This window comes from Miscanthus floridulus, chromosome 1 (genome assembly GCF_019320115.1).
Source record: "Miscanthus floridulus cultivar M001 chromosome 1, ASM1932011v1, whole genome shotgun sequence".
Lineage (NCBI taxonomy): Eukaryota > Viridiplantae > Streptophyta > Magnoliopsida > Poales > Poaceae > Miscanthus > Miscanthus floridulus.
This window is the reverse complement of record NC_089580.1, coordinates 195,738,496-195,761,963: the sequence shown is the minus strand read 5'-3', so window position 1 is coordinate 195,761,963 and position 23,468 is coordinate 195,738,496. Positions and strand designations below refer to the sequence as shown.

General features: G+C 47.3%; 3 protein-coding genes across 3 annotated transcripts; all 3 read left to right on the top strand.

Annotated features, from left to right (window-relative positions):
• The first annotated feature begins 544 nt into the window (after positions 1–544).
• Positions 545–3,048, top strand: LOC136508066 (uncharacterized). The gene is made up of 3 exons (XM_066502679.1): positions 545–1,021; positions 1,726–1,812; positions 1,922–3,048. The coding sequence occupies exons 1-2, from the start codon at positions 609–611 to the stop codon at positions 1,727–1,729; spliced, it is 417 nt and encodes a 138-aa protein (XP_066358776.1). The 5' UTR covers positions 545–608; the 3' UTR covers positions 1,730–1,812; positions 1,922–3,048.
• A 2,980-nt stretch (positions 3,049–6,028) lies between these two features.
• LOC136508058 (large ribosomal subunit protein eL21x/eL21w) lies at positions 6,029–7,912 on the top strand. Its single transcript, XM_066502667.1, has 2 exons — positions 6,029–6,341; positions 7,486–7,912. Exons 1-2 carry the CDS (start codon positions 6,105–6,107, stop codon positions 7,741–7,743), a joined length of 495 nt encoding a protein of 164 aa, XP_066358764.1. The 5' UTR covers positions 6,029–6,104; the 3' UTR covers positions 7,744–7,912.
• A 4,128-nt stretch (positions 7,913–12,040) lies between these two features.
• Positions 12,041–14,961, top strand: LOC136449440 (beta-amylase 2, chloroplastic-like). The gene is made up of 3 exons (XM_066449468.1): positions 12,041–12,847; positions 13,574–13,895; positions 13,982–14,961. Exons 1-3 carry the CDS (start codon positions 12,261–12,263, stop codon positions 14,774–14,776), a joined length of 1,704 nt encoding a protein of 567 aa, XP_066305565.1. The 5' UTR covers positions 12,041–12,260; the 3' UTR covers positions 14,777–14,961.
• Positions 14,962–23,468: the final 8,507 nt, after the last annotated feature.

The following is a 23,468-nucleotide window of genomic DNA, read 5'->3' as shown; positions in this document are numbered from 1 at the left end:
GTAAACGCACCTGCAGCGTATTGGCCGCACAGCGCATCGCTACCTGCGGCGTTTTGGTTGATCTACGCTAAACACTGTAGCGAAAGAGAGAGAGAGTTGGTGTGAGAGAGAAAGAGAGAGGGAGGGGAATAAAATATGGAATATTAGGTATAGAGTATGGGATAGAGATAATACGGGTGCAAGAGAAATAGATATAGAGTAGAGAATCTCGATGACTAGAATAGAATATTACTTTTTAAAGATGAAAATAAAAATGAACGAGTGCGGATAGCCTCAGGTTTGGGTTCTGGAAGTTGCAGAGTCCGCCGAAATTTCCAAAGCGTGACTTTTATTTAAGCCGCATTCTTTGATTCTTCTCCCAGGCCACCACGCGCCGCCGCCGCCGCCGCGATCCCCGGTCGCGAAACCCCGGTGTTTCTTGCCCCGGATTGCAAACTTTCATCGGCCAGGGCGCCCGGCGTCCTCCACGGTGATCGGCTAGTGCGTTCCATCCAAGGAGGGACGGTTCATTGCCCGCCTCCGTGGGGTTTCTTGTGGCCTCCTCTGCGGCCGGGGTTTTCCTTTTCCCTGCTCGTCACGCGCCCTCCCGAGGGTTCGTTGTGCAGCGGATGAGGCCTGCGGCGGAGGTGCCTGTTGTGATCAGTTCCGACGAGGAGGACGGCGCGCAGACGCCAGCCGCTGGCAAGCGCAAGTCACCGGACGCCGCCGCCCTTGCGTGGGCGGAGGCAATACTGGACCAAGAAGACTCCGACGACGCGGTTTTGGAGAGAGTGGGTTATCCGGCGACGATGCTGGAGATCTTGGATTCCCTGAAGGCTGAAACGGGGATTGTTGTTGGCGACGAGGGTGTGGTTGGTGCCAAGAACACGAGCACCGTGCCTGTTGCTCGTGGCAACGACGACGACGATGATTGCGTCATTCTTGACGGTGACCCTGATAAGCCGGTTGCCGTTGCCAAGGAGGGGGACCCTCGCGTGATGCCGCTGAGGATGAACTGCAGAGAGTTGCGGAGAAAGGAGAGGTACTGCTCTTACGCTTGCTAGCTTTAATTTGTCCACTGCCGTTACGGGTTGCATGACGGTGTCATTGTGAGTCACTAGTGATTGCGGTGTCAAAGTGAGTCACTAGCGATTGAATCCAAAGTCGTATGTGTGCGCTGTTGTCGTTTATAGCTCGAAAAGATTTTGACTGGGCTGGCAAAAGATTTTGACTGGGTTGGCGCCTCTTCGCGAACTGCACTCTTGTTATGCAGTTAATGTATGGCAATTTATATCTCGCTACCGACAAATTTGTTTTACGAATGCAGATGTTGAACCACAGTTCATTTTATTTCTTTCGGTACTAGTAATGTTAATCCTAACTTTGGGTAAAATTTAACATTTGCATGGCCGCATATGCCATTATTGATGACCAATGTTACTTGTGAGGAGGAACTTGTTTATAATTATGGTCGTTGCAATACTCTGCCAATAGTGTTTTGTTTAATGCATCAGCTAGATCATTTAAAAAGTTCAGGTTGATGTTTTGATGTATCTACGTACTTGAATCTCATGTTGACTCCTTGATATGCCCCACATTATGGATGTCCTTAAAGGGGTTCCCTACTACTACTACATATGATATTCTTATGATTTTTTGTGCTTATGCATTCAGGAGCTATCTTAGAGCTCCAGCTTTAAAGGGAGGTTAATAATGTGAACTGACAATTGTATGTTCCTTTTTCAGATAGCATGCAGGGATTTCCCTCATCCACGCCATCTATGTGCTACCTTGCCATTCAGCACCAGTTCTCATGCAAGCCATTGTCGTATGGTCAGTAGTTAACTCTCTTTCCTCTGCTTGCAATTGATAATCTTTAGTCTACTCCTGCAGGCTGTAGCATGGACACATTTTCATTCGTGTGCTTATCTCTTAAATGCAGTGCCATTGTTATGTTTGTGACTGTCCTGCTCCCTGTCCCTTGTGGGTCCATCATTGTCATGCTACAGATAAGGATTCAAAGTGGAAGAGACTGAGGCAATCCAAAAACAAAATCCAGACGAATCCTAAACGAAGACTACCTCAGCATTTCAATCACTCAGTCACAATAGGACCATCCTCGCAGTATTCTGTGAATGTAACTGGTTTTAGTGGAAGATTTCCTGCACCATCTCCTATGCCAAGAACTATCCCGCGCTATGGATCAAAAGGTGCCCAGGTTGCTAACTATGGCCTGGTGCAGCCAGCAAGGCCTCATGCATCTCAGCCTGCACAAGTTTCACCAGGAGGCCATGTAAGTGCTGAGACTTTTCAGAGGTACCCCCCTCAGTTTCCTGTTGGTGCACCAATGGGATATCAGGGACACCAGTACCGACCACCATCATATCCTCAGCTTGCTCCTAACTCGGTTGTTGGCACTGGAGTGCCCCTCTCACGGTGCTCCTCGCTGAACACTCAGGCTCAGGGAACACAACGCCCACAAGTTCCATCGCCAGGTATATTATCGAAGGAATCACTTGCTAATTTGGCACGTCAGTTGGGATTATCTGATTACAATAGCAATCAGCCATTAGGTCAGCAGTCAACGAGCACACCTCAATATATGCATATGCATCCTACAGACATACTACTTGCTCAAGGTGCTCGAAAGGACAGACGACAGACTTATGTTAAGAAAAGCTATGTGGCAGCAACTTCACAAATCGGGGCTTCCAGCCATAATTCCTCAAATCATGCACCTGGGGGCACTGTTGTTTCATCCGGTTCAGTTCAGATCCAGCAGCCTTTGTGCCAATTGAAACCGGGCACTGTTGTTTCATCTGGTTCAGTTCAGATCCAGCAGGCTTTGTGCCAATTGAAATCTCAGAGCAGTGTTACTCCGAGTGGAACCGCTCCAAATACTCTTTACCTTCCGCAGCCATGAACTTTTCATTGGAAGTGATCACCACCGTGTTCTCATCATTAGACTATTTTTCCTTTCTTTATTATGCTTGTAGTTTTTTTTATATCATAGATAGATAGGTTATCATCGACAGATATCTTGGTATCCTCTCTTAGGAGAACATTAGGCTGCTCCTGTCATAGCGAGCTTGGACCTAACCTTTCTGGTGTAATGGTTTAAACCTGTGAATTAATGGTCAAAACTTGCAGTGGTTAAACAGATTTTGCAAGGTACTATATAGCTTGTGAAGTTTCAGCACCTTGTCCAGTGGTAAAACAGGTGCTCATTCAAACGTTTTGCCCCCTTTGTGGTCTGCCTTAAGATTTAATGCCTTACGAATTTGTAGTAATGCTGGCTTCATCGTTGTTACGTGCCTATATAGCCTTAACCTACATCTGCCATTGACCACTAACTGGATGGTAACCTCTGTGGTTTGATTGAGATGCCAGATCGCAGGAATAGATTGCACAAGCTCAACCTGAGGTGCAAGTGCAATGTCTTTGGAGGATTTTCTGTTCTCGTGTGGCTATGCGGTTTTGGTGCAGAAAGTTGAAGCTTTTCAACGCAAGTTCGGGACCGAGTCTTGTGGGTTGTGGCATTCAGCGTCAGCTTCCACTCGTGGCCCAACGGCCAACCGATCGAATACAGCTTCCACTGGTGACCGAATCGAATACGAGTGAGGTCAGACGAGGAGTTCCAAGAAAAAAAAAGCAATGTGGCAACGGCAGGTTCAGAAAGGTTAGGAAAGCAGCGCTTTGGTGTCTGCTGCTTGGAGAAGCAGAACTCGCTGCCTTGCTCTTTGTGTTCATGCTGTCCATCTTGGTGAGGACCGAGGAGAGGAGCTATGTTGAGGACCCTGACGATTGATTAGTCCGAAGGACTGGACTGAACATGTTTGTTATCAAATGACGAATATAAAACGAACACACAAGACAAGATTTTTACGTTGACCAATCCAGATTGGATTGAGTACCAAAATGCTAGGAATAACAATGAGACGTAAATTTTTAACATACACAATCACAATAACAAAAAAAAAAACGTGGCGCTCTCTGCATCTCAGAAAAGACCCACATTATAATCTGAATCATACATTTAACAATATATTTGGTCTATAAGCTCAGTGACTCGACATGGCACTTTAAAACATTTATTTAAGTTTATTACCACAAAAATCCACAGCAAACAACCAAAACTTTGTTCTGAACTGGAAGCATCAATATGACTCGCATTCGAAGCAATAAGCATGACGATAGTGCTACTTGTGTTCTTTGTTACTTACTCCATAATTACATCATCTAATTTTACGCTAGTTCAGACTTGGAGGCTTCGATTATTTAGCCCCTATTTGCTTCGTTTCTGAACCCGCCACTTTCTGCCATGAATACTACCGCCGCAGGAGGAGGCGCAGCAGCTTGGAGCCATGCAAAAGCGAGCCTCCCGCTCAGGAATATGAACCTCGAGGTGCGACGTCGCGGCGTCGGAACGGCGGCGCGTCCAGAGGCTCGAGCGGCGGACCGCCTTGTCGATCTTGGCCTTTTTTTCTTCGCCCTTGTCGTCCGGCATGGTCGTGCAGGTGGTGGCGTCGTGGCGGCGTTTTCCCTTGCGCTGGACGATGTCGCCGCCGGAGACGAAGGGCTTGTCCATGGTGTCCGGGTGGAGGTTACAGATGGACTTGTCGCCGTTGGTAGCTGTCACCACCGGCGTGGCAGTAGGAGAGGGCACTGGTGTATCGCGGGGCATCGTGTTAGGCTCGCTTTTTGTCGAAATCCAGTGCTTGCTCTCTTTCTTTTTCTTCTTCAATTCACCCGTCACAAAAAAGTGTATGAGAGATTTTGGAGGGTCTATATGGGCTATATATCCTGTACTGGCGCCGGATCCATCAAATTCGAGTCCGATTTCGTCATGGGCCTCGTTTCCGATTCGACAAAAACAAAAACAAGGCGATGCCCCTAAAACAGCATCAGCCCACCACATTACAGGATCAGTTTGTACTTCGTAGTAAAGAGTACACGTTGCCTCTCAACTTTCACGAAAATCTGTTTTTCCTCCCTGAATTTCAAAACCGGGCAAAACACCTCCCTCAACTTTTAAAACCATTCATCTTACCTCTCTGACCCTGTTATAAGCGGTTTTAAAGGTGGTTTTGTCCTTTTCTTTTTTATTTATTTTGGCTGAATCTTTAAAAATCATAGTAAATCACAGAAAAATCATAAAATGGAAAATCTAATTTTGTTGGACTCCACATTAGCATATCTACACAGTGAACATATAATATGACATGCTTTAGTACAAAGTTTTTGCTGTGGCTTTAGATCTATGCTTTTCTATAATTAATTAAAATAATTCATAGCTATAGTTCTATGGTCCAATTGTGATGAAATTTTTATGGTGGACTATTGTATGATTGAACTGTAGTAAAAATTTCATACTCATTGGATCATGTATAGCTTAGTTATAGATTTATTTATATTTAACAAGCATAAACCTAAATAAAATCTATAACTAAGTTATACATGATCCAATGAGCATGAAATTTTTACTACAGTTTAAGTATACAATAATTAACCCACCGTAAAATTTTCACCGCAATTGGACTATAGAACTGCAGCTATGAATTATTCCATTTAATTACAGAAAAGCATATATCTAAAGCTACAACAAAAACTTTGTACTAAAGCATACCATGTTATATGTCCACTGTGTAGATCTACTCATGTGGAGTCCAACAAAATTGGATTTTCTATTTTATGATTTTTCTGTGATTTACTATGTTTTTTTCAAAGATTCAGCCGGAATAAATAAAAAAGAAAAAGATAAAACCGTCTTTAAAACCGTTTATAACCAGGTCAGGGAGGTAAGATGAACAGTTTTAAAAGTTGAGGTAAGTGTTTTGCCCGGTTTTAGAGTTGAGGAAGGAAAAATAGACTTTTGCGAAAGTTGAGGGGGTGACGTAGACTTTTTCCTACTTCGTAGCATACCTAAAGCCCAGCCCAGTAACGCAAGAAGCGTCAGCCCTTGACGGCCCATTTTAAAACTAGCGCAGAGTCATCGCTACCAGGCCCCGGCCCAAAGATGACTTATAAATAAGTGCCACCTCCCCTCTCTCGCGAACCCTAGCGCCGCACCCGCACACTCCTGCAGCAGACGCCGCCGGCGCCCAGCCGCAGGAAGCAGGAGGAAGATGCCGGCGGGGCACGGGCTGCGGTCGCGGACCCGCGACCTGTTCGCGCGGCCCTTCCGCAAGAAGGGGTACATCCCGCTCACCACGTACCTGCGCACCTACAAGATCGGCGACTACGTCGACGTCAAGGTGAACGGCGCCGTGCACAAGGGCATGCCGCACAAGTTCTACCACGGCCGCACCGGCCGCGTCTGGAACGTCACCAAGCGCGCCATCGGCGTCGAGATCAACAAGCAGGTATAACGCCCGCACCAGCTACCCTGTTTTCATTGTTTCCGTATCTGCGGCCTGTTTGTTAGATCTGTGCTGCTGCTGGTGATACAGAGATACAGTAGTTTTTAGTATGGTCGTGCGCTTGAGACCATTTTTGGAACGAAATCCGATTCGTCCGTTAGTTCATATATAGGGAAGTATAGCCTAATGTTATACTAACATAAATTGGCTCGTTTATAAAACTATGCAGAGCGCTGTTTTGTGATTTGGTAGGATAGGGAAGTTTGAACTACTTTTTAAAATTCTAACACGTAGTGTATCTCTTTTTCTGTCCAATGACTGATAGTTTTATTACTCTGTTTTGTTCTGTTAATGTTAAATCGTGTTGATTAGTACCAGCATGATGTAGTTGTCCTTAAAAGTTCACACTCTTAGCGACTCAGTTATTTAGATCTACTGAATTTCAGAACAGCACTTAAACTTGATCAGAGTCCTGGTGTGGAGAAAATGTGCTCATTTTCACCCATAACATTGAGTGGTGATGTGTCAGAACTGTTTGATTCTCCATGTTTTCGTTGCCCTAGGCCGAGCGCTTACCTCTTAAGTCATGGGGTGGCGTGGTATTCCACGAGAGAGGGTATTGTGGCACACGTCATACGTGTGATGGGCATACATCAAAATGTCATTCTGGCACCTCTTCTGCTACCAGTAGTAGCAGTTAGGGGAGCCTGTTTGGATGATACATATGTAAGATTATTCTGCAATTGTGTTTCCTATTTCTTTACATAGTACAAGTTCGTGTTGATGTTGATCAATATGTATGCACATTAGATGTGTAATATACTCATCCATATGCATACACCTTCTCTACAGTTGTGCATTTATGCTCCAAGCCTTGTTTTGTTCAAGTTTGCTTCACATAGTTAAACATGTCTCCCTTTCGCTTGAACCTAACAGGATATGTAATTTACTTCCTTTCTGTTCACATTTGGGTAAAGTTATATGGTTTGTTGTGTTTGATTGCAAAGTTGCATACCCCCTACCATTCTTTTTGGCTAGACACAAGTGATGATGCCCTTGACGTGCATATTTTTTTTTTGTCATGAGTTAGTGCATCTAATTGGACTGAATTGCCATGATAATACTTGACTTGTTCTGGTGTTTTTAGGTTAATGGCCGCATCATCAGGAAGCGGATCCATGTCCGTGTGGAGCATGTGCAGCCCTCCCGTTGCACAGAGGAGTTCCGCTTGAGGAAAGCCAAGAACGACCAGCTCAAGGCGGATGCCAAGGCCCGTGGTGAGGTGATCAGCACCAAGAGGCAGCCTGTGGGACCCAAACCTGGCTTCATGGTTGAGGGTGCTACACTTGAGACAGTCACTCCTATTCCTTATGACGTGGTCAATGATCTCAAGGGTGGTTACTAGAGAGAATTCTTGTATCTTGAGCAGTTCAAGCGAGCTGGCATAAATACTTATCTGAATCTTTTTGATAACTGGCTAGTTCTTTTGTTTTGGTGTTATGAACCTATGTGGCTATTGCTAGGTAACGTTAAAGATTTTGCCATGGTTGATTGCAACCTGTTATGTTACCTTCTGTGGATTGTATTGTCTAAATTTTCCTGGAGCCACCCGTATCCTTTTGAGTGATGTCTGTATCTTGATGCGTTTCTGAATGTTTTTCTACAGGTTTGATTGGTTTGGTCCTCTTTTGTTAGTGGACTCCTGCAGTATGATTTGAGCTTATATGGTTACTTATTGTTTATGGCAGTTGAAATAAGTGAAAGAACGGACAACTTGTATTTTGTATTGATCTTATGTATGTGAAAGGGTGGCTTGTCCTGAAAGTGCCGAATACGTTGGTGGCAACGTTAACCATCTAAGACAGTTGTTAATCTCTATTCTAATCTTATAGCTAATCTTTGATTTTATTGAGATTGAAGAGTGTTTCTTTGGAGAGACATCGCACAATACTCCCCCTAATCTTGAATATTTGTTTAAATAAATTTTTTGCCAATATGCCGTATAAATTTTAGGAAAAATGAGGTGGAAATGGTATGACATAAGTAACAGGATAACTTATGCACCCCACCAACCTTACATAAACACAACGATAGCTGGGTGGTGGATTCCGTCTCTTTCTAAAACTATAGGCTCATAAGTTTTAACTCCTTATGTTATTTGTAGATCACACTATCTTTGGTATCTCATTTGAAAACCATGTGAAGAAAAAATGATACTCCATTTGTTTCAAACTATATAGCGTTTTGATTTTTTACGTACATTATTTTTACTGTGCATATAGACTTAGTGTATGTATATCTAATTGTATAACAAAATGTATGTGTCTAGGAAAACCAAAAACATTTGATAGTTTGGAATGGAGGGAGTATTTCACATTACCTTATTGTAAACTCATATAAGATAGCCTGTAAGAGAGAAACTCATAAGTGAGGTTGGAGAACAATAGTAAGATTTGTGGATCATAATAGGAACAACAAAAAATGATAAGCGTTACTTTGATCGTCAAAAGTCACACAAATTTTAGCCCTTAGTTTTTCCTAAAATATGTATCACTTGCTAATGAATTAGTATCATTCAGAGACATTTTAAATACAAATCTACTAATGTAAGTCTTGTCATAAACTATTTCGACAATTGTTAGTCAAAGTTTATAAAATTTATCTTCTCCTTTTACAAAATAGGTTGGGACAGAGACGGTAGCTTGAAAAAGCTGAAAGTGTACCCCTCGCTTTCGGTTCAAACGAAAGCAACAGCTGCTACAAAACTACGACAAATACGTAAACGTTTTAAATATCGTACGTACACCTGGAACCAGGGATCGTTCTGACCCTGACCCGCGCGGTTGAGCCTCTGAAACTCTAAAATCTCAGCCTCAAACAAACACGAGCAGCCAGTCCTATCCAGTTTTTTTGCGTTGAAGATTTTTTGAAATCCAATTGAGATGGGGGGAGCGATGACACCAGGCCAGGTGGATGGCGACGAGAGGATATTTTCCGCCGGGTTGCTCTCCTAGCCAGCCAGCCTCCCACGTTTCGTGCAAAGAGGCGTGCGAGGACGCCAAATCTGGCCTCCAGCCCTCAATAAACGCAAACGTCGCAGCCCCGTTCCGTCCATTTCCTACGCTTTCTTTTGGCTCCACTTGCTCCCGTTTGCTATTTTCAGAGGCGTATGCTGGCCGGTCGCATTTGCGTCGTGCGTTGTTAGAGTTCGGACAACCACAAACCGAACGCTATCCACCACCACCTCCTCCTCCTGGGGAGGTTTCTTTTCTTTTCTTTGTTTTTTGTTTTTGTTTTTGCCATAATGTGCTAGGCCGCTAGCCAGAAATTACAAAAAAGAAAAAGAAAAGAAAGTCGGCGGAAGTGTCTAGAACTGTCGCTGGAGGACCACGGGACATGGCTGCTTTGCAAGAAGAGCTGGACTTGTCAAGTGTCACGTGATCTTCTTGCTCCCGCATAGACGTAGACGATTTTTGTCATGTTCAGAACAATCGGGCTCTGGATTTGGTTCGTGTGGATAGGATATCCATTCATGTTCCGGCGTTCGTTGGCGCGAAGTCACGCGATGCAACAGGCTACAACAGGCCTCATCAGATGGGCGAGTGATTCAGAGCGGTCGTCGCCGTGCGTGATCTGTAGTGTTTTTCCGTGACTGCGTGCTTGATTTTCTCGGTCACGGAGAGATGGGGGGCATGGAAATGGACCATGCATGATCGGTGGTCGGCGCTGATCGCATGATCGGCACGCCAATTACATCTTATACATCATGACCTAAACCCGTGTAAACGTGTCCGGCGCCTTAACGCTTGGTTGTTCTACTTCTGCATCGGCAAGACACACTTGATAAATTCATGTTTGGTTGTTTACATTTTGTTACATATAATAATCACCTTTAAGATCTAGCCGAGTTCTCATATTTTCGATTGGATGTTTAGGGATGAAAATATATCATTTCTGCATCCGTATCTACTCATGTAGACTTGCATTGTCTAATACGATAAATCTATTGCACTAACTAATACAATATTAAGTCCGCTTTTGAGCACTACGGAAATCATTATAAGAGTCTATGCAAATAACTAAGCACGAGCAAAGTACATAAAGTCCAAAAAACATGATTAATTTAATCGTGCTAAACAATGTAGATTTGCATGAACCGGCATGCAAATAAAATCTTCTCGTCTTCTTCGCTCTCTATTAAAATATGACCTCCGTTTGGCTTGGCTTCGGTTTCCCCAAAACGGATAAAGCCAGAAAAGTCTATTTTTTTTTTAAAAAGATCAGCTAGTAGGCTAAAAGGCTTTATCATTTTTTGCTTGATTTTAATTTTACACACCGTTTTCATGTAAAGTATTTAGGATGGTCTCACCCAAGAAATTGTAGAAGTTACAAATAAGGGGGTGTTTGGTTTCTACAGAAAAATTTTAGTCCCTGTCCCATCGGATGTTTGGACACATGCATGAAGTATTAAATATAAACAAAAAAATTAACTAATTGCACAGATTGTGGCTAATTTACGAGACGAATTTTTTAAGCCTAATTAGCCCATGATTTGACAATGTTGTGCTACAGTAAATATGTGCTAATGGTGGATTAATTAGGCTTAATAAATTTGTCTCGTAAATTAGTCTCCATCTATGTAATTAGTTTTATAATTAACTCATATTTAGTTCTCCTAAATAGCATCCGAACGTTCGATATGACATGAACTAAAATTTAGTCCATGGAACCAAACACACCCTAAAGAGCGTATTTGTTTGGGAGCCTCTAATCAACCTGTTGCCCAGACAGCGATTCTGATCCCAGACAATCAGACACCTACGGTTACAATTCATGCCAGACAAGGTTGCCTAGGGTCAACTAAACAATTCTAGACTGAGCTAGCTAGTTGGACACGTGGCCCATGTCTCCATGGATCACCGTAAAATTTAGTTTAAGGTTAAACTATAATAGATGAGCTCACTAAAATTATAAAAATTACACATAGACTACTCTATAATTTAGTTTTATACATCTAAAATGGACTAATCTTGTTCTAGATCCTAGCTACGCCACTGGTTCTAGAGCTTCTCTAGAAGACCTGTCAAAGGGTTCTAACCCGATATAATAAGAAACCAAAGGCCTTGATCGTTTGGTTGAAATTTAGCTACTGCTGATGTTGATGTTGATTTGTTGCGAGAAAAAAACGCTGTTCTTTCACATGAAAAGTACCGTTAAAGTAGTGCCGAAAAACAGGATCCAATACTACAAATTACTATCAAGCCAAAAAAAAATCACGCACGCAAACGCAGCATGATTTCGACGGCATCTCATGCGCACGCCCGGAGTACAACAGCACGGGGTGGGTGTGGAGTGGATCATACACACACACACACAGCCAACACCGTCCAAACCGCAACCATGTTCCGGGGGACACGCGTCGCGCATCCAGCCACCCTATCTCCACGCTGGACCGCGACATGGCCCGGCGCGCTGTCCCCGCCAAAACACGACGCTTCGAGGCCGGTCCACGCGTCCGCGGGAGCCCCGCCCCGCCCCGCCCACCGCCCATCCCCCCCAATTCGCTGCTGCCCCTCCGCTCGCGGCTCACCCTCACCTCCCGTCACCGCCTCACGTTCCGCTCACCGGCGCACCGCGCGCCACGTCGCGCGGGGCGCCCGTGTCCGCCAGCTTTATTTAACCCCGCGGCCCGGGGCTCCCTTTCCCTTTCCCCGTAATAATAACCGAATCCCCAGTCCAGATCGCCGTCGCATCGCAGCAGGAGGGGAGTCCCCAGGGTCCCGGACCGAATCCATTTCCAGACACCAAGGCCAAGCAAGATCCATCTCTCGCTCCGGCCAGCCAGACTTCCTCTTCTTCGTTCTTGGTGGTCTGATCTCGTCGCCCATTCGAGTCCAATCCGATCCCAACCAACCGCTGTGAATGATGGCGCTCAACCTCGCCCACCAGACCGGCGCGGCAGCCGCGGCCGTCACGGTGGCACCGACGGCGCCACGCTCCGCCGTCGTCGCGGCGGCCGCCACCGTGGCGACGCCGTCCGTGTCGGCGGGCGCCGCCCCGGCGCCCGCGCTCCAGATGCAGACGATGACGGTGGACGCGGCCCCCGCGCAGCCGCCGGACGCGGTGAAGCCCGACCTGGCCATGGCGTGCCAGGCGCTGGTGGCGGAGAGCTTGCCCGACGAGGCGGAGCACGCCGACGTCGCCGCCGAGCTCCGGAGCAAGGCCGGGGTGCCCGTCTTCGTGATGATGCCGCTCGACACCGTGCGCAAGGACGGCAACTCGCTCAACCGGCGGAAGGCCGTCGAGGCCAGCCTGGCGGCGCTCAAGAGCGCCGGCGTGGAGGGCATCATGGTGGACGTCTGGTGGGGCATCGCCGAGGCCGATGGCCCCGGGCAGTACAACTTCAACGGGTACATGGAGCTCATGGAGATGGCCAGGAAGACCGGGCTCAAGGTCCAGGCCGTCATGTCCTTCCACCAGTGCGGCGGCAACGTCGGTGATTCAGTCACGTACGTGTCTACCTCTGCCTCTTCTTCTTCGCATCTTTGCTTACCACTTATTACTCCTATGCTGCTTCACCAGTGTTTTTGTTCTTGCCTCACATTCTCTAGATTAAACCTAAATTCGTTGACATTAATTTTTAGACGAAAGAACATGCACAAATGATCAGTGCTATATTCAAAACCTGCATATTGTTATATTATTAGAAGAAATCTTTCACAAAATTCTGACACATTCACGAGTTTTACCGTCGATTAGCTCTGGATTTTTCGTTACCAACGGGCCTTCCGTGATGCCGAGAACTGTCCAAGTCAGTGGCAAAGAAAGATCTGCACTTTTTCCTTTGTTTTTAACTGGACTTTTTTCTACTCTGGAAAGTCCGAAAATTGCATCCACTACACACTAGTGGATGTGGACTGAACGCAAGGTCCCCGTGAACCATTGAGCCACGGAGAAGCACATGTTCACCATCCGTTAATCTGAATAACCTGAAGAAAAGTCGTCCTTTTTTCTCCTTATAAACAGTGGCGCTTCCGTCTTCCTGCCGACTCTGAATGTGATCTGCCACGAGATCCGTGAGCAGAACTGAAGAAGTTCAGGCTCCAGAACCCATAATCCTGATCAAAGATATGCTTTTTTAGTTTCCTGCCATGTGATCCTGCGTAGGTCGGGTCGACGACAAGGTTTGTGAATTAGACACTGACGAACTACTTAATTGCCATTGGACGTTGCAGCATACCGCTCCCGAGATGGGTTGTGGAGGAGATGGACAAGGACCAGGACCTGGCCTACACCGACCGGAGCGGCCGCCGGAACTACGAGTACGTCTCCCTAGGCTGCGACGCGCAGCCCGTGCTCAAGGGCCGCACGCCCATCCAGTGCTACGCCGACTTCATGCGCGCCTTCCGCGACCGCTTCGCCACCTTCATGGGCAACACCATCGTGGAGATCCAGGTCGGCATGGGCCCCGCCGGCGAGCTGCGCTACCCGTCCTACCCGGAGAGCAACGGCACCTGGTCCTTCCCTGGCATCGGCGAGTTCCAGTGCTATGACAGGGTACATCGTGCGTGCTCGTTCGTTTTTTTTAACCCCTCTCAGAGCTTGTAACTGACCTGCTGCGATATCCATGTGCATTCATGCAGTACATGTTGAGTAGCTTGAAGGCGGCTGCCGAGGCCGTGGGCAAGCCGGAGTGGGGCAACGCGGGTCCTGGCGACTCCGGCGGCTACAAGGACTGGCCGGAGGACACGGGCTTCTTCCGTCGCGAGGGCGGGTGGAGCACGGAGTACGGGCAGTTCTTCATGAGCTGGTACTCGCAGATGCTGCTGGAGCACGGCGAGCGCATCCTGTCGGCGGCGACGGGCGTGTTCACGGGGTCCCCCGGCGTGAAGATCTCGGTGAAGGTGGCCGGGATCCACTGGCACTACGGCACCCGGTCCCACGCGGCGGAGCTGACGGCGGGGTACTACAACACCCGGCAGCACGACGGGTACGCGCCCATTGCGCGCATGCTGGCGCGCCACGGCACCGTGCTCAACTTCACGTGCGTCGAGATGCGGGACCACGAGCAGCCGCAGGACGCGCAGTGCCGCCCCGAGGCGCTGGTGCATCAAGTGGCCGCCGCGGCGCGGGAGGCCGGTGTCGGGCTGGCCGGGGAGAACGCGCTGCCACGCTACGACGAGACGGCGCACGACCAGGTGGTGGCCACGGCCGCCGACAGGGCGGCCGAGGACCGCATGGTGGCGTTCACGTACCTGCGCATGGGGCCCGATCTGTTCCAGCCCGACAACTGGCGCCGCTTCGCCGCCTTCGTCAAGCGCATGTCCCAGCCGGGCGCACGGGAGGCGTGCCGGGAGCAGGTGGAGCGCGAGGCCGAGGGCGTCGCGCACGCCACCCAGCCGCTCGTGCACGAGGCCGCCGTCGAGCTCACCCATTGATGTGCAGGTGGCCGGCGTTCCCACCCATTGCCCGTGTTCCACTAGATGGTGATACGTACGCTACTACTACCTCAACAATACTTACTCATACATAAGCTGCGCCGGCCGACCGCCGTGTCGTCGATCGGTGCGTGCACCGCGCAATAGTGTACGTAAAAGGGAAGCTGCGACCGAGGTAGGGGTGGGGTGGGGTGGGGTGGGTGACTGGGTAACGGTATGCCACGTTCGAGGCTACGTGTTCGGCTGATTTACTCTCAGCTTGTTCTTTCTCACAGAACACTACGTGGTCGAAATCAGCTTGTTTCTAGATCAGCCGAACACGCTGGCGCTGCTCAAAGCTTGGCAGGAGATGGGTTTGATGTTCTGCTGCTGTGTTACTATCCTACAGCTACAGAATGTGTGGATAAACTCATGATTTGTACTGCTATAATTTGAACAAAAAAACAAACTTGTGAAAACGTATTGCTTGGGCTGGCCTCGTTCGTGCAGTATATGGCCATTGTCTGTCGTTCGTGCTTCAGAGATCAGAAGGTGCCTAAGGTCCTCAATTTTCTTTCTCTAGAGTTCCTCTGGGACTTGCTTATTACGACCAGGCTTGAGTGCCACCTCGTCTATTCCTTCAACACCCATCACCATTGTAGAAGGCATTGCCCTTTGCTGATTTGCAAGGGCCTCCTCAGCAGGATTCAAAATTTCAACGACATTTCACGAATTTCGGTGGTGGCCGAAAGAAAATTTTGAATTTTTTTTAATATATTAATACATGTGCTATATAACCTAGACATATATTTTCTAGTGTTTATATTGCATATTTCTCTATTCTGTTCAAATCATAAATCAATGGTAATATTTGTTTAGATCTATATTTTTTAGAAAAAAAACATACTTCATGTGGTAGTCTTTAAAAAAATCGTGGAATTTCGACTGAATTTTACGAAATTCGGTAACTTCGGTGTTGGCCGAAATTAAAAACCCTGCTCCTCAGTATCCATCTGCATCAGCAGACACCGGACAACACCTCAATTTGCACTTTAAGTCCTCCAGCGAGTTGCTTGTTACGTTCTTATCTTCCCGCTTTGTTGAAGGATACATAATCAAAGTGTTGCTCCATGTTGTAAACTCTCAAATCTGCAAAGTCATAAATAATATATCAGGATGGCTACCATATTCAAAATACAGTGAACGTTCACGAAAAATTTGGCATGTATTTGTGTTATTACCAAATTACATCACTCTGTCCAGTAAATTACATTGAAGAAATTATTGTAAATATAATATACGGCAGTGTAAACATAACTATAAAATAGTGTAAGTGCATATACAAAAATATGATGGTTGGAACTTGGGAGGGACTAAAACAACACGCTATTGGCTAGACATACTCATCTTGTATTGTTGCTCCTTAATTTTTGTAAAGAACCATTATCGTTTTCTAGTATACAGTAAATACGAAGCACATGCCTGCGGAACACTGCCAAATGCGCTCTAACGACTCGAGCGATCTCAGGAAGAGCGGGGCGCACCCGGCGGGACGCTCATTATTTCACCTTTTTCCTAAAAACTAGCATATGCCCGTGCCCCGCTACAGAAGCCTCAAAATTTTCGACGCAATAAGAGTATAAAAAAATGGGACATGCTATTAATCAGGTGCCTGAAATTTGGCCTCGTCTCAGGCGACCAACGTGAAACGATTGATGGGAAATCAACGGTAACTTTCTGCGCCCTTGGCCTACTGCTACCTGTCTTGGGGAGTTGTTATTTCTGAGGCCGTCAATAAAAATCAAGCCCAGAAGTGCTTGTGTCTAGTCTATATTACAATGTTTATTCGATGGTTGCAAGAATTGCCAAAGTATAGAAATACCCTCATCATCCAGGAGTCCCTTCCCCAATCTGAAATTCCCGTCGCCTGAAATCTCAAATATTTTCAGGCACCTGAAGTGCAGGAAGAGTGTAAAAAAATACATGTTTGGGAGCCTCAAAATTTCTGACATGATAAGAGTATGAAAAAAATAGCAAGTCTTTACCTGTGCAAACTGTTTGGCGCCGGTTCCTATAGCGTAAAAATCTTGGGGGGGAGGGGGGCATGCCCCCCCTGGCTCTGCCAGTGGTCGCCAGGGCTGTGGCTGCCGGCTCCGCCGCCGCGGCCAGCTCTGCGGATCCCGCGGCTGCCGACGCCGCAACGGCGGGATTTGGCACCATGGTAAAGCTGGCTGATCGCCAGCCGCTGCCAGCTCTGCGAACCCTGCGGCCGCCAACGCTGCAACGGCGGGATTTGGCACCGTGGCAAAGCTGGGCTGATCGCGCTGCCACGGCGGCACTGCACGGCGGCCCGCGGAAGCAGATGTTCGTGAGAGGGAGCTCGAAGGTGAGGCATGGTCTCGACGGTGTGTCGTGTGATGATTCAGTATTTGCATCCGTATCTGTGTCTTATGGTTTGGTTTGTGGACTATACTGGCTGGATTATTAAATATTAATAAAATAAGAGTGTTCCTCTGCCTCCCGTTTTTTTTTTATAGCAAATCCTCTCCTCCTGGTGATTGCCACTAGATTGTAATGCAGCCCTGACCCTACCTCAGTCCTAAATATTTTAGGAGTGGCTTGATACTAATCCAATTCACGTTTTAATAGTTACAATCCGATCCAATTCTACCCAATTAAAATTATACCCTGCTCCAATCCTTGCCCCTTTTAGGCCCTTGGGCACGATCCTTTTATCATGTTTGGACCTAATCCTTTTACTCTGGAGTGTCATCTATCGCTGCATGATGCATTGTTAGGGCCGACCGGCCACGTAGTGACGTAGCTAGAAAGAAGTAACTTTGAAGTCCTCCAGCGAGTCGCTTGTTACGTTCTTCTCTTCCTGCTTTGTTGAAGGATACATAATCAAAGTGTTGCTCCAAGTTGTAAACTCAAGTCTGCAAAGCATAAATAATATATCAGGATGCCTGCCATATTCAAAATAACAGTGAACGTTCATGAAATAGGATAAGCAGTACCTAACAAAATGAGTTTAACGCCAAATATTTCACAACAGTTAAAGTTAAATGCAATCGTTTGTGATGGAACAAGTTTCTATAGTAAAAGAGAACACTTGTAAACTTAAAAAGGCCTCTACAGTCCAAACCATACAAGGATCGAATCGTAGATTAACCTTTTACAAACAAATAGATAGGTCACTTTACATCGTAAGAGCAGCTCTAGGAGAACTCATGTTTTTTTTCTGGAAATTTTATTTTACAGAATGATTAAATGATAGATTTTAGAATATATTTTTAGGCCCCGTTTGGCACAGCTTTTTCATCGATTTTTAGAGCCGTTTGGAGCTGTTTTGCGTCAAAGGGGTAAAGCAAAATGGTTTCACCTAGAAAGCCCCTTAAATCGTGCTCTCATAAAGGTTTGGGGTGGGTTGCAACTGAAGAAAATAGTAGCTTCACCCGGCTTTACCTCGTCTTAGTTGGTCCTGTATAGGGTTCTGTAAGAGCACATTTTAAGGAGCTCTAGATGCGGAGCTGTTTTGTCATACGATTTACCAAAACAACTATAGCTCTACCGGTGAAGTTGTTCATAGAGCTGGAAAAAAAAAAGCTTGAGTAGTGAAGTGACCAAACGGGCCTTTGGCTAACTTGTTATAGTTGCTCTAAAGTGCTGTGCTTCCCAATCGAAATTCGACGACACAAGAGGGAAGCTTACGTGAGTCTGGGCTGGGGTGCATGGGCCTCCAATATACATGCATTGCACGACTCGATGTTTTGTGGGCCAAGGGGGCTAGGGTCCAAGTTGGCCAACGTGTAGCTCTGATGAAAATTGTAATGAGAAATAAAACATGCTCCAAGGTCCTCTAGTGTTGAAAGAAAGCAAGATGCAAACTAGGGTCTGAGATTTCAGTATAAGTATTTTCTTTCACTCGTAACTAAAATGTTGAAACTCTTAAAATTTCGTTGATATTTTTTAGCCCCGCATTCTATTGATATGGCTCTTTTGTCATCGTATATATCTCTGCATCTCTAAGATAATGATCCTACTCCTCCACTCCCACTATACACTATGGTTCCATACACGGTCGTCTCCCTTTCGTTACTCTTTCTTTTTCTTCACGCGAGGAGCTAGCCGCTATCATGGTTGAGTTATTGGAATACACATGTTAATTTAACAGGCGGCATGCAAGGTGCCCCACAAGATTGAAGTGAATTGAATCTCCCAACCAATTATAGCCTGAGTCTAGGTTTTTTGTTTCCGTTTATTTCTCTGGTCCATAAAATGTAGACATTGGCCCCTCTAAGTGTTAAGTGTACGTACATTGCTACGTGTCACTGTTGAATTAAAACTTAGTTTAACAGGATATTACCTTAGTCTAGACATGATCACTAACTCAATCCTATGCAGAAATTAGATATTAGTGGCTAACCAGAGTTTGTAGATATTATCTGAGTGCCTCTATAGATATAGATGAAGTATATATTAGTCTTCACCATATTGGGGATTGATGCTTTTGGTTGGTGAAGAACTTGATGTAGGTCTTGGAATAACTGAACGAACGTGGGCAGATGACCTTCCAGACGCTTCAGCGCCTAATAGATCGGTTCGGGTGTTTCTTGGTGTGAATACATCGAGGAAGTCTTGGGAGCATCACCCCCTTATTTATATGCGCTGCGGGCCTAGGGGCCCAACCCTAGAAAGCTTAGAGATGTCGCCGATCATGGCAAAAGGTTCTATAATACAATAGACATTATTTGGTACCTAATAATTATTGACGATTTATATGTTAGCAGAGAGATCACATTCCAACAATCACTAGTTGTCGGGTATCGATATTAGGGATATCCGGAGGAAGGAAGTTAACGGCCACGAACGTTAATTCACCCAGATGGTCCAAGACGTATTTAAGGTCTCGCCCGACCCCGAGGACACGGGCTCTGTCTCATCCGACCTCGAGGGCGTAGGCTCCGTCTCGCCCGACCCCTCGGGCGCGAGCCCCATCTGGCCCGACCCCGAGGACGCGGGCTCCGTCTCGCTAGAACCCTTGGGCGCGGGTTCCGTCTCCCTCGACGGGGATCCATACCGCCTCCAACCAATACGGGTCTAAGAGTACGACCCTAGGGTCAAACTTCTGACACCGGGAGGGAAGCGGGCATGTCTCGACGTGACTCATGGCCACGACGGACCATACCTGGGGGCTCACGTCGCCAACAGTGTCAGGCGTGCCGGCGCTGTGCTGCCTAATCCCTATACGACTTCTGACAGGAGTACCTGTTGACCACACCGCCCACTGGAACAGAGTGGAGCGCCGCGACCGGCTGAAGATGTCTACGTATAGCGCCAGTGACGAACAGGGCCGCGACGTGGAGTCATCCCCATCATCATCTACAGGACCGGCAGGACTCGCATAAAGGGGATGAAGGACGCCGCGACCCTAGAGGCCTTGTTCTCCCTCGCTTTTCTCCTTTTTTTCTCTCCTTTCTCTCTCTGTAACCTGCGCCTTCCCCTTCATGTATAAAAGGGGAAGCGGGACGCCCCATGAGGGGCACGAGCACACGGCTGAACGAGCTCAACAAGACTCAACTCCGTTCGATCTTTTCACCAGATACTTGAGACCTTCTCCCTCTCTCGCCCGTTTGTAACCACTATTACAAACTAGTGCCGGTAACACGAACAACAACAGACTGGACGTAGGGATATTCCGTCCGAATCAGTATAAATACTTGTGTCCTCCGAGCACACCATCCGGGGCAGACACGCAGATACAAATTTACTAGCCGGTGGTTCGAAACACTGACACTAGTCTTGAAGATCATTTCATATAATACCACATGATATTTTTAATAATGTGAAGAAAAGACAGAAAGATCCTCATAAGGAAATATTTGCAACTACGAGACAAGTATTTCACCAAGTGTTTTTGTCACGTAAAGTGTCCTCACAATAATATGAGAACATGTCCTGACAATAATATGATGACTCAAAGCAAATAAAAAATGGGACCCACATATCACACGCAGGTATATGTGTACATGCAGCCCGCGGCTCGATGGCCCGGCCCGTGGCCCGGCGTTTTGGCCCGGCCCGAGCACGCCATGGCCCGGTGGTCACCGTGCCCGTGCCGGCCCGGCCCGAGGCACCAGGCCGTGCCTGGGCCACCCTCTAGGCCCGCGGCCCGGTCCAAGAGGTGGCCCGGTAGTGGCCCGGCCAGCCGGCCTGCTAAGAGGCCCAGCCCCCCACACCTATACCCCCTCCCAAACCCTAACACCCCACGCCCCACGCCCCCCACATGGCCACACCCACCCCACCCGCCGCACCGCGACACGGTGATGGCGCGACGCACGACGCAGCGTCGCAGGCTCGCAGCCCCCTCCCCGGCTCCCCCACCCGCTACACCGGTAGCTGTCGGCCGGCCGACCGGGCACCTCCCCAGCGCCAGATCCGACCTCGAGCCCCCGAGCTCCGCCTTGGGAGTGAGCTCGACGCGTCGGCCCAAGCCCCAGGGACGTCGGATCTGGGAGTGAGCTCGGTGGGCGACGGCCCCAGCGCCCCGAGCTTCGTGTTCCCACGCCGGCCCCAACCCCTAGGGACTCGTCGTGGCCTGCGAGGTCACCTCCTCTCTCTCTGTCTCTCGTTTCTACGGCCGTCGCCCGTCGGCTTCTCCAATCTCCATACGCCATCGTCGTCTCGAGCTCGGCAGCTAGCTTCGAGCACGCCAGCGGGCAGCACGGCATGGCCAAACGGCCCACGGGCCGTGCCTTGGGCCGGAGACCAGGCACGAGCACGCAAGCGGCACGGCACGGCACGACCGGCACGGTGGCCCGGTGAGGCACGACACCGCGTCGGGTAGGCATGGCACGCCGTGCCGCCGGGCCAGGGCGGCACGGCCCGATGGCCATCTATACACGCAGGACCCACAAGGCGGTGACACCTCCTCCTCAAGCTTTCTTCCCCATCCCTTGGGTCTCTGCTAGTAATCTGGCGGACAATCATCAAGCCAAGGCTCATTCACCGTACGCCATTGTCAATCCACCGTCGGAGCACGACGCTCACGGAAGAGCACAGCGTCCGCTTTCTCCTTCAACTTCGGCACTGGCCCGCGCCACATACCGTCGCTAGCGAGCAGACCAACACGGGCACACGGTGCTCCTCCCGCTTTCCCTACGCCGGCCATCGGTGGAGCCAAGGGGGGGCCAGCGGGGGCCATGCCCCCCTAACTCGCTAGCAAAATCTTTTAGATAACAAAATCACATCTATACCTTAATAATAAAGAGGCAAATTTTTTGCCGTACTTATTTTCTGCCTCCTCTTAATTCCTTTTCCAGTTCGGTTTCCTTCCATATTTTTACGGCTGCTCGCCTGTATTCTGTATTCCAGCACGTCCGCTCCTTGGAACTTGGTAGTCCCAGCGACAAAAACAACTAGCCTTTTCCAGTTTAGTTTCCGTCCGTATTGTGTTTTGTCTTCCAGCACGTCCACTCCTTAGAACTTAGTAGTCCCAGCGACAAAAACAACTAGCCGCCACAAGACTTGAACCTAGGTCTCCAATAACAGAAGAGAGACCACACACCGAGGCACCATATGCTTTACGTGATATAAAACAAAATGTTTTATATTTAATTCTCCTTTGAGGTGCATTGATTCAAGAAATCCAGATTGATACATAATTACTTGATTTCCTTTTTTGTTTCACCTCGGTCGTGGAATAGTACAAAATGAAATGTTATAAATGATTAGGTCAAAGTAATTTTGAAGTGCTTGATGATCATCTTGACTGGGCACTACAATAACTAAATTGCATTATAGTTCAATAAAGGATCTTGACACAAAGATACTTTAGGCTTGGTTGGTGCCGTAGTTTGGTTGTCACGGATATATCCTGTTTGAAACCGTTTAAAAGTGGATTCTCAGTTGCAGAACGCAAAAGTCATGCAAACACGTTATGGTTGCGGTGATTTTCTCCTCACATCAGGCCACGGGACATGGGATTTGAACTAGAGTCCCGCGACTCACACCACAGACGCACTACATGGTGGGCATGCACAAGCCGAGCCAAACATGATCAAAGTACGGCGAGCAAAATAAGAGCCACACTTGCGGCAAAGTTTGGCAAGAAAATAAGACTATGACATGTGGAAATAGTGCTAAGAAAGTGTGGCACATTGTAGTTATGACAGTGAACCACACAATGACATAAAAAACTATGGCATGGCTAACTTATGACGTGGCAAGTTGTGGTTATAAACCAAACAAACCCTAAGTCCCGCGTCTGTTCTTAGACTCTCCAGAAAAAAGGACTCCCGTTGCAACGCACGGGCATATTTATTAGTAGAATATAAATAGAACAAAGGGTGCATTTTTTATACTCTCGGGAGTAGTTACTCCCATCTTCAATAAACAATATTGTGTCTGTATCAGTTTGAGTATATTTATATACTCATATTAAGATACCCCAAATCTTTGCTATGTGATTTTTTTTTTCAAAATGACCCATATTTTTAAATATTTTATTCAATACTATTGCAGTAGTATATAAAACAAGTATAACCATATACTCTAAGTATACTTGCATACTTGACATACATAATACCCTAGATAGTGTAATATGATCATATAGTTCATCTACTTATACTTCATCAGGCATATACACCCTAAATCTAGAGATATACATATGGGAGTAACTACTCCCTAGAGTAGAAAATAATTTCCCTTAGAA